This window comes from Sciurus carolinensis, chromosome 3 (assembly GCF_902686445.1).
Source record: "Sciurus carolinensis chromosome 3, mSciCar1.2, whole genome shotgun sequence".
NCBI lineage: Eukaryota > Metazoa > Chordata > Mammalia > Rodentia > Sciuridae > Sciurus > Sciurus carolinensis.
Window position 1 is genome coordinate 138,896,168 of NC_062215.1, and position 12,177 is coordinate 138,908,344.

The window sequence follows — 12,177 nt, forward strand, 5'->3', positions numbered from 1 at the left end:
TTAGTGATGTCAGTACGTGAGTGCTAAAAGTGTGTAGACAATCTGGTTGGGCAAAGTTCTGTAAAGCAACTGGAATGATTATCAATACATTGAAAACTTAGGGAAAGGAAAATTGTAAACAAAGTCATGATAGTTCATTAAAAAGAAATCGAGAGAGCAGGATTTATTTACAGGTCAATAAATCTAGTCAGTTACATTGGGGAATTACAAGAAAAAAGTTAGGGATGGTGCAAGTTAAATTCAGAACTTGGTACCAGTTGGAAGAGTTTGAATTATCCTATGGTTCTTGATCAGTAGATCAGGTAGAAACAGTGCCTCTTTTCATTGACTCAAAATTTAAACTTCATATGTGTGTTTTTTGGGGGTATTCTCCTCATTTTTGGTTCATTTCTTATTTGATTTATTTAAGTCTTTTTCAACTTTAAAAATTAGATATTATAATAGCTTACAAATAGAAATGATTTTAATTCACACATACCCTGAGCTCTACCTCTTTGCTGTTCTTTGTAAATATGTAGAGAATATTTCCCTTCATACCTTTAGTCTTTCTTTTGCCAGAAATCCCATTGTGTTGCCTTGCTTCTTGCTCCCATCTTTCAGGCTTAGTGCAAATTCCACCTCTTCTAAAAAGCTTTATCTTATTATTATGCCTCCCCCCAGTGAAATAATTTTACAATGACTGGATCTCACAGGTCATTTCTTTTAATTCCTTATTATGTACAGGAGTCCTATTTCCCCTTCTATGCTCTGAACAATGCCTGACATGATGCTATAGATGGTATTTTTCATTTTTGTAAAATTTGTCCGTCCATCCTTCCTTCTCTTCTCTCCTTCATTCTGTGTGTGTGTGTGTGTGTGTGTGTGTGTGTGTGTATAAGAAAGACAGACATTGTGGATTGAACCCAGGAGTACTTCACTGAGCTACATCCTCAGCCCTTTTTATTTTTTATTTTGAGACAGGGTCTCACTGGGTTGCTCAAGCTGACCCCAAACTTGCCATCCTCCTGTCTCAGTCTCTTTCTTGAGTTGTTGTGACTATAGGCTTGCGCCACTGTACACAGCTGGGCTGGTTTTTTTTGTTGTTGTTGTTTGTTTGGGTTTTTTTTTTGATAACACAGTTTCAAAGTCTGCTGTAATCTATTTTTTGTCATTAAAATAATACACTGGGTGTGATGGTACACATTTGTAATCCCAGCAGCGTGGGAGACTGAGGCAGGAGGATTGTAAGTTCAAAGCCAGCCTCAGCAACTTCTAGTGAGGCCCTGAGCAATTTAGTGAGACCTGTCTCAAAATAAAGCAAAATTAAGCATCCCGGTAACCACCTCCTCAAAAGCAAAACAAAACAAAACAAAACAAAAAAACACTTCTGAGAGATTTTTCTAGTTACTACACAGTGTCTGAAAACTATGGTTTTCAACCTTTGAATTTTAAAAGTAAAATACATTAGTTGTGAAGATATAAAAACATTAAATTTGGGGAGAGGAAAAGGGAGCAAAACAACAAAGATCTTTGGCGTAATTTCTACCTTTTTGAAAGCTTATTGTGAATATTTGCATTCTATTTGTGTACCAAACTATTGAAATTAACTCATTCTCAAATCAGAGTCTTAACTTTTAAATGCTGAGATAGGTAGTAATTTCTTTTTATCAGTTTTGACAGTGTATTTTGTGAGCATATGTGTTTAGGCATGACTTAAAATTCTTTCTCCTATGGATAGAAATTGGTTTCTTGACCAAAAGCAGGTAAATATTTACCGTTTTTGTAGCTATGGCAATAACATGGTCATTTTAATTTTTTTTCTTTTGCACTATGTACCATAGGATAAAGAAGTGTATATTTTCTTATTTACATAGCTTTTAGGCAAAGCAAATACCATTTACTGGTGTGATAAATATGTAGAAAGCTTATTCTGCAGTTTTTTGAGATGATAAACTTTCACTATCTAAAGTTTATCTGACAAACCATTATCTGTAAGTAGTTGGTATTATCTGCTGATTTTGGACAGCTGGTTTGATTTTTCTTTAAATATTAGGTTATCAGGATTATTAAACTGTGCTAGTGATATTAGATCAGTGTAAGACTCAGAAAACTTGTTTGTACCTGTAAACATAGTAACAGTTTAATAAGAGAATCAGTATAGTATAGTGGTAAACACTTTGGGCTCTGAATTCAGAGAAATAGAGATTTTAAAACCATCTGTGCCATAGTATAACCTTGGGAAGTTTTCTCACTTCTTTGAAGTTGTTTCTTCATCTGTAAAATGGAGATACAGCTACTCATTTCTTCAATAAATAATAAATGTATTGAGTTTGTACTAGTATACTGTACTTTGTATAATACTCCCTCTACCATAAGATCATTGGAGGATTAAAGTACATGTAAAGCAGCACAGGATCTAGAACATAAGAGATCAATTAATTTGTTATTAAAATATTGCAGATTATTTTTTAAAGTTATCTAAGAGCAAAAATTGTTTCTGGGGATATATTCAGGTACATCATTAAATTTTTAAAGTGATAATCCTATTTTTTTAAAAAAATATTGGGGTGAAATTCATATATTTTAAGGTTAATTTTAAAAATAAAAGTTGATGTAGCAGTTTTGAAAACAAGAATAATATTAATGCAATATTAATGTTTCTGTTAGGATAAATTATGTGTATATATATATGTATAATGTACATTGTTCTTGAACTATTTTCCATCATCTTTTAAGATAGAAATATGTGGACCTCTAATAGTATTCTGCTGAGTATATTATGAAATAATTAAATATGTGTGGTCTTATAAAGTACAGGACTATTATTAGTCATCTAGAAAAGGTTTTCAACAGCACAAAAACATAATCTTGAAAGTACTTATCCTGTATGACAGTTTTTTTAAAAAAAATAAAAGTAATGCACATAATTTTCCTATAAAACTTGCCATTATCTCTATGATTAGTCTGGAGTTTATTACATTCTAAATTTAAGAAAGTGAATATTCTCTTTTCTTTCTCATATTCTCTCCTACTTTTTTGAAATACAGGTAAAGTCCTTTCTAAATATTTTATTCATAGACACATTGTATGTGCGTTTCCCCCAGACAGTTTAATGACTCATGATAGGTGAGGAATTATTATAGTACTATTATAGGGATAACAGATCTAAGGCAGACCAATCCCCTCCCCTAGTCTCAGCACTTTGTATAAATAAATTAATAAAATAAAGGTTCATTGACAAGTAAAATATACATATATGTATATATATATACACATATATATAAATCACTGATGTTCAGAATAATGAAATATGTTTTCAGTTTCTTAGAAGAGAAAACATTAATTAGGTTCATTATAATTTGCCTACTTGAAAGTTTTTCAATGGATAAGAAAATTTTCTTTCCTGTTTAAAAGTTTGCTTAATCTTAGTATTTTATTGTAATACTCGTTTGGTTAATTAAGATTTTAATGTATTTTTATGGCAGATTTTTTTCTAATCCTTATAATTTGTGGAATTTGATTTGTTATATGCAAACCTACATTACTTTAGAAATAATAACTACAAGTACCATCAATTGAGTACTTACTCTATTAGTCAGTGTTCTAAAGGTATTGAATGTACTGAGCCAGTTGATCCTCACACTAGCCCATGAGATTGGCACTATTATCCATCCCTCATTTTCATATGAGGAACTTGAATCACAGATTTACAGATAACACTAAGGTTACACAACTATTATTACTGCCAGGATTCAAGAACTTGTGCACTTGATCATAACTACTGTCCAATTCTTAATTGCTGTCTCTCCCAGATTCACAATCAGATTCACTGTTTGAATAATAAAGATATAGTTATATTTTAAAAAAATAAACAAATTATTGACTCTTCCTTGGACATATATTGAACTCTGTCATTAGTATTGGGTGATATTATGTACTGGGTCATAAAGGAAGGTTTTACCATAATAGATGGGTAGGTATTAGCACACTAGATAGAGTTGTTCATCAGGATTTAAAACCTGAGATTAAAAAAAATCTGTGTATTAATGAATCATTTTTTATTTGACTTCTAGTGTGGTTTCTAGGGCTACTTATTTGATTTCAATAAATCAGTGTTTATTATGACTGTAGTCTTAGTAGATCAGCTATAGTCTGGTTTAATGATCATTTAATAATGGACTTAGTTAAAATCCATTAGAATGTTCACAACAAGGATTAATTTTGTATTTTTTCCTCCCCTTTTAGTAAAATAAAGCAGGGTCTGTTACCTAGCTTGGAAGATTTGCTGTTTTATACAATTGCAGAAGGACAAGAAAAAATACCTGTTCATAAATTTATTACAGTAAGTTTTTATATTTTTTTATCTAAACTTTTTAAGAAGTTAGTAATACTAAATCAGTAATAGAGTATTACTGAAATGTAGTTGTAAAGGTCATGACGTATAGATTCTGACTGACACTGTTTCTCTTACTATGTTTTCGAATTTTTATCATGCTTGTTTCAAGGTAATCAGTGAAAGAAAATGAAAGAAACAATGAGAAACTTGTCCAGAAAGTGGGTAATAGTGCAACAAATGCCACATACATGTTCAAGTCTTGGATAGAAGTTTTTATATACAGGAATAAAAACTTGTAGTTGGAATAAGCATATACATTATTTGCACTATATATTTACAAACTCTTGTTTTTTTAAAAACAGGCACTCAAATCTACAGGATTGCGAACGTCTGATCCCAGGTTGAAAGAGTGTATGGATATGTTAAGATTAACTCTTCAAACAACATCAGATGGTGTCATGCTAGACAAAGATCTTTTTAAAAAGTAAAAATTTCTGCCAAACCTTTAATGGTGATTTGCTATGCTATATGGTGATTTTGCTTTTAAAACAAAATTGCATCTTTGAAAGCCAGTGCTACTTCTTATGTAACTAAAAATAGGGATTTAGAATATCATTTGTTCGAAGAACAGTGATGGTATACATTAAGGTTATAAAATATACTGGGTAAAAAATAAACTGTCTTTAAATCTATTGTAAGAAATTTAGCCATGGATATTTCCAATTTATCTTACCTGGAGATTGCATTTAGTTTGAATAGAGCACATCTTTTGTCCTGTTGTTGCTTATGTTGATCTCCAGTTTATCTACATGTCTTGCAGGCTTTCTCAGCATAATTTCTAGTTCTTTCCCATCAGGTGATTTAGATGACATCATAAAATGAGAGGGCTTCAGACAGCCCTGTATTCCTTAGGTATACATATGTGCATTGTCTGCTTCCCTCCTTTCTTCTGACATATTAATGCATAGGTTTTTGGCAACTTTCATTTTCCTCAAATCAGTTAAGAACTAAAGACAGCTTTAGAGCTTAAAGCTTTGACTGAATATTGGAGCTTAAAAAACCTTGAATAAAAATATTTTGGCACTCGTTTATGTGCATATCTTTATTATTTATCTTGGTTTGTGTGCTCCTATTAGTTTGATTACTTAAAGATTTAATGGACAACATATTTGACTAAAGAGTCAAATAGTATTTTAAACTATTAATAGTTGAGTGGAAACTAGCATAAAACTGAAAGCACTACTATAAGACATAGGTTTTTGTAGAGGTGGATCTGAAGAATTTGTGTCTACTTTGAAAGTTTATTTGGGGAATTGGATGATTTGTCCTACATAATCTCCTGTGAATATCCTGGAATAATAAGTCATCTAAAGGGATAAATATTTAACCAAGGTTCTCTGAAGTTTCCTGATATGCTGTGAAGTGTGGCTGACAGTTTTGGATTCTTTTCTTTTCACTGGGAGATTCTTGGTTCTGTTAGCTCAGCTGACCTTTATACAGATCCACTTTATATAGGTCTACTTTGCAATTGATGTTGGAAATTTTGAGTCTACAGAAATGGTGTCTTTGTGGAGGCAAATTCATTTCTAGATTATTTGTACTTTTGCAGTAAAACGTATTATTGTTAGTGTTCATGAACTATCTGTGTAAAGTACTCTTGATTATGATGCTCTCTAGGAAGTTATTTTGGCTTATTGTGAGCATAGTTGTCAAAGAGATTATAGGTAGATCTGTGGATTTCATGGGAAACTGGCTTTGGAATTTAAAATGGAAACAGTATCTTACATGCTTAATACTGTTTAAAATGTTTTGTGCTTCATACATGTTGTTATGCTTAAATATGAAATTTAAAGCAATTTATATAGTCTGATTATGAAGCCAGGAAACCACAATCATATAATTTTCTATCTGTAATTACATTAAAAGATAATAATTACCTTAATTTAAAATCTACGATTGTAATATAGGCAGTTCCCAACTTGGCAAATGCTTAGTGGTATATATAAGCAAGCCATAGGCATAAGATTTTTCTTTTCATCCCTAGAATGAAATGACTCTGTACCTCTGAATAGTAACCTTTACAGGTCACCTGGAAGGGTGATTACTCCAGAGATATTCCTTTTCTGTTTTCAAACATAAGTAGTTAGCTAGCTAGTGTAGTTAAAAATAAACTATCTCACCTCTATACAGTTGGGGAAGAATGTTAAAACATGAAATTCATTTTCCCGGAGGAATAATGTTTTTAAAGGTGGGAAGATTTGGTTGAAGTCAAAAGTGTTGGGATTATACTTAAAATTCATTGTAGGTTAATGTATTTAGTCTTTGTAGGTAATCTGAGAAACAACTATTCTGACTTATTTTAACATGGGAAAATGACTTCTAACATACTTTTTAGAGCATAACCTATTTGAAAGTTGGAGACTGCCTGTACCTATCTATGTAGTCAATCGTTTTTAATGCTAATAATTCTTAAAACTAATAGAAATGAAAATATTTGTGTTGAAAATGAATTCTTTATTTGTTTATGCATTTTTTCACCCTATAGGTATTGGAATTATTTTTATGTGTGATGGTAGTTATTTGGTCTTTTTTTTACTTTGGAGAAAGTGAACGAATGATTTTTTGCATTTTGTATATTGTTTGGTTTTCTAAAAAGTTTATTGTTTATTATGTTATTTTACTAATGAAAAATTTTGTGAGAAATATTTTGTAGAACACTGATGCACATTATAGTTGTTAAAGTATTTATGTATAGAGGGAAAGAAAATGACTATTCCCAGTTTACAGATAAGAAAACTGAACAGCTCCTTCTCAGAGCTCATCTTATATGACTTCTAATTTTCTGGATAGATTGATGAAATCTATATTGAAATAACCCACAAGAAAAACCTTAATATTTGGAACACTCATCATATGCAATTAGATACTCTTGTGAGAGGTAAAATTTGTTAGTCATATACTAGAGAAGGATGTTTCTACAGCTTTGCCAGCACCTTTTGCTAGAGGGAAAAAACAAAAACCAAAGTGGGTTTCTCTGACTGTTAATTATAAATCCTCCTTTTGAAGTTGCTGATTAGTTTAAAATAGTAGTAGGTTATGATGTAAATTTGCTTGGCACTCTCATACTTGCTTACTTATAATTCTTGAAAAGTGGCATATATTTGATTTGACATAGCGGTAATTTAAGATCAGAAATTATCTTAGTGTTTTCCTTTGAGAAAATAGTTCTTTGTTATATATCCTTTGCAGTTTTGATATTTGCAAGTTGAATTTTAGAAGCTGTTTGAAACATTTTAAATATTAAATTCTAAAGCAATAGTAATATATTTTAAGTTAACATTAAAACTGGAAGGAAATTATCAAAGTTTAATAAATATTTGTCAGTTCTGGATGTTAACTAATATACCCATAAGTAGAAATTATGATTATAATTTTTTTAAATGGGGAGATTCTTGACACTGAAACAAGAACCTTTTGTATTAGGATTTTATTTTAAAGTTATATGTCAATTTTGTGTTGACCAGATGAATACATATTCTGAATTTTATTAATATTTAAAATATGAAAGTTGGTTTTTAATTTAATTTGATGTTTAATCTAGAACAGCTTGAATTAAAACACTGAGATTTTAAAATTTCTCATTTATCAGACTAAAAAAATATTGAGGATCTCTACTTCTTTTCTCCATTTATGATTAGGGCATAATTCAACCTCTTGGAGTCTCATTTTATCATCTGTGAAGTGGGGAAATTCTTTACAAAATGTTGATGTTTTGAGGACTAAATAAGACCACTCTTACTTACAACTTAGCTGTTTTTTTAAAAATGCAATTTTTTTCTCTTTTTCAAAGAAGCTGCTAATGTATCGTCATATTACTCATCTCTGAGGAATTCAGTTACATGAATAACTTCTCATAGTAATAGTTTACTTTAATATTTCCTTATAAAGGCTCATCCTGAGGATTTGTTACAGTTGGTATTGTGGCTTGATATCCATGTATAGCAAGTCTTCCTTTATCAGATATTTTGTCATTGAGTTACTGAGACTTAAAAACCTTAAAAAGAGTACCTTAAACTCAGAGTAATCTGTTTTACAAAACTCTTAAGTTTACATTAATATACAGACTTTCTGGCTTAAATCCTTTTTAGATCAAAGCAGAATATTGGTTTAAATGATCAGATTTTATGCCCTCTCATACACGTGGTTTACCATGACTTTAAAATAGTTTTTAATGGTAAAACATTTTTATCTACAGTGTAGTACATATCTTACATTGAGTAGAATAATGTAATTTAGCATTTTGGTGATTCAAATAATATAAAATTGTACTATTTCGTTTGTACAGAATTTTATTTAAAATTATATATTATTTTATAAACATTTTAACAAATATATCATTTAAGAATTATTCAGTAATCTGACTAAATCAAATTGGTTTTATCTCCAACTCACCTAGAAATACAAATTTTTCAAAATATAATTCAGGTAAAATATGTTAAAATGCAAAATGTTTATATTTTTTGTGAAATACTAGTACTAGTTATATAGGAACTAAGAAATATTATGTCTGAAGTTCCTTAACTGAAAAGTAAGTAGATCATACCTATAATATTTTAAAGTCTCATTTTTGTTATCCAGATGTCATACTGAATGTTTGTCTATTATGGTAAAACAAGTAACTTGTTTCAGGTGGTCCTCATACTTAGAATGGTAAAATGCTCTGTCATTTCAGTCTTTGACACATTTTTTTAGTCACGTCTAATTTATTTCTGACCTGTTCATCTTACAAGCAACTACATGAAAGACTGCTAGAAGGAAAGGAAATAATGTAGAAAGACTATAATTTATAGAATTTAGTTGGGGAAAATGATGAATTTGTGTCTTCTTAAAATATAGGGTAAATATTCTCCTAATAAATACTGTTATTACCAAGTATTAATAATTGAAAAACACCCAGTCTATTAATTTTTTTCCTCACATTCTACAGATGTGTTCAAAGCAACATTGTCTTGTTGACACAAGCCTTTAGAAGAAAGTTTGTCATTCCTGACTTTATGTCTTTTACCTCACACATTGATGAATTATATGAAAGTGCTAAAAAGCAGTCTGGAGGAAAGGTAATTTTTTTTATGTGCATATTTTCTTAACCCTGTCACTTCATACATTCAGCTTAATTTGAAGTATAGAGAGTAAAATTGTGTAGTTGTCTTTTTTTTTTTTATTGTATGGTTTTGCTAATTAAGAAGTTTAAGTTATATCAAGCTCTGCTGGATTTAATATTTTTCAGTATTTAAAATATTTAACTTTGTTATTCTGGCTAAAAAAGAACCCAAGTTTAGGAATTCTTTTATTTCGGAATGATTGAGATGACTTTTAAATTTTTAATTAGTTAAAAAAAAAAACACCTTATTGGGAATTTCTGCAGATCTGATATCTTTGAACATTAAATAGAATGTTTCTAGTTTTAAAAAGTCCTCTAGAAGCCAGGTAAGGTGCACAAACTTGTAATCCTAGTGACCCAGGAGTTTGAGGTAGGAGGATCATAAATTCTAGGCTAGCCTTAGCAACTCAGTAAGACCCTGTTTCAAAATAAAATGTTAAACAGGGCTGGGGGTGTAGCTTAGTGCAGAGTGCCCCTGGGTTCAACCCCCAGTACCACCAAAGGGAAAAATAAAAAAATCCTCTAAAGACTGCAGGTATAGCTCAGTAGCAGAGCATTTGCCTTCCATGTATAAGGCCCAGGTTGGATTCCCAGCACTGCCCCCTGCCCAATAAATAAATACATGAAAATAAATAAATCCTCTAAATAATAGTAGGGGTTATTTTATTTAATCTCCATATTGAAAGATTTCATTTTCTTTCATTTTAGCTTTGGGTACCTTTTTTGTAATATAACTTCTTGATAATAATTTCAATGTAATTACCATTGCTTATTTTTATTTGATTCCTAATTTTTTAGATAATGAAACTCTACAAGCACCTATGACCCTTTTATTTAAGGAAAGAAATTTTTTGTTTCTTTTACTAGTCAAAGGTTTCTTAAACCTACTCACTAGGTTTCTTAAACCTAGTCAAGTTTTTCTTTTAGATTCTCTTGCTTTTAGGAAGAAAAAGCATTAAAAAAACATAGAGAGTAATAGCCTAAGAGAAGACACTTACTTAATTTCACTATAATTCTTAAGTCTGTTGTGCCCTTAGTTTTTAGGAATATTGTTATGAAAGATAGATTACAAAGTTTCTGGGTGTTATAAAATAGCTACATAAGATTAATACTTTTAATTAATTTCTTTCCAATATTTTTCATAGGTTGCAGATTATATTCCTCAACTGGCCAAATTCAGTCCTGACTTGTGGGGTGTGTCTGTTTGTACAGTAGATGGACAGAGGTGAGTTTATTTCAAATCTATGAAAACCAGCTTTAAGTCTTTAAGCCTTAGTTTTTAAGTAACAATGAGCATGATATAGAGAGGACCATCTTTTATAATAGATGATAGCCGTAACAGGACAATTTCAAGAAAATAAATAAGTTTAGATTGTAATATAATTTAAAAAACGTAGCTGAAACAATAATTTTATGTTAAATTTTTGAGATATTTTATCCTTATTATTGACAGCTGTAGTCTTATTTGAGTTTTATTCAAGTACCTGCAGTTACATTGTTTAAGAAATATAGTCTTGTCAAAACTTGACATTGTTATCTAATGAACTGACAGATAATAAAAGTAGTCCCTATTCCTTAGCATATTATTGGTTACTCACCCATCACTATCTTTGTTCCTGATGTGACTGGCCTAAGAGTTAAGACTGTACACATAGCATTATCCATCTGTCATTTGCAAAGTGATAAGTTAGTTGCAAAATATTCAGGATTTCATGAAGTCCATGAAAGCCATATTTGGGAAATGTCTTACTGCAGGCAAAGCTGCTGACAAATGAGGACCTTGCAGAATTATAAGAAGGGTAGTGATGTGATGAAGGCATTTTTGAAGAGAATGATTTTATTTTTAAAAAAATTAAGAGAGGCCTTGGAAAAAATGATGAAGTTCTAAAATATTTTTTTAAGAATGGCTCTTTTTATTGTGCCGAAAGTCAGGCATAAATATTTATTATCAAGTTGTAACTTGATTTTATAAGAAAAATTACACTGTAAAAGAAAAATCAATGTTTTCCCACTCATTTAAAGACCTGGAAATGTAATCTTTTGTTTTTAAATTTGTTCTTTTTTATTAAAATATAACTGACATAAAAGGTATACCGCTTATAAGTGTGTATAGAGCTTGATGAGTTTATATCAGAGATATTGTTTTACCCTAAATTTTGTTGAGGCTACAAGTCATGTAATCCTATAATTTTAGATTTTATTTTTCAAGATGATGTTCCATTTTAAAACTTTTCCCCTCTACTTATGAAATTTTGATATCTTTGGTTCATTCATTCTAAGTATTTTTATTTTTTAGTAGTTATCTTGAAGTATTTGCAATAAAAAGTGTATGGTTTAGCCTATTCACTTTGAAGAGAGGAATCTGAGACCCATGGTTGACATGATATTGGCAAAGGCACCTAAGTCTCTTAAGTTCTAATCCATTTTTCCCTGTTGTTATAGGCTTTTGTGCTAAATTGGGCCCATTAAATGTACAAATCACTCACTGGTATTGTAACTTAGTGTCAGCTTTACAAGGTTTGTAAAACCAATGCTGTTTCTTTTAATGGGGCTGGAATTGGGAATAGATGAGATTCCCATAAGATGAGATTCTCATAGGATGAGGCATTTATAGACAAGGTGTCAGAGAATAGTATCCAGTCTACACTGAGCACTGTTTGACTCTTAAAGTACAGGTTCACTTTGTGATTGAATACAGATA

General features: G+C 30.5%; 1 protein-coding gene across 3 annotated transcripts in view; it reads left to right on the forward strand.

The window, feature by feature from the left end:
• The window catches only part of Gls (glutaminase), a 78,874-nt gene that overhangs the window by 9,981 nt on the left and 56,716 nt on the right, over positions 1-12,177 (forward strand). For all 3 annotated transcript variants that reach the window (XM_047543637.1, XM_047543638.1, XM_047543639.1), the window contains exons 2-5: positions 4,225-4,321; positions 4,678-4,799; positions 9,303-9,432; positions 10,622-10,701. In XM_047543637.1, the coding sequence (XP_047399593.1) occupies positions 4,225-4,321; positions 4,678-4,799; positions 9,303-9,432; positions 10,622-10,701 (429 nt within the window). The remainder of the gene's footprint in view (positions 1-4,224; positions 4,322-4,677; positions 4,800-9,302; positions 9,433-10,621; positions 10,702-12,177) is intronic.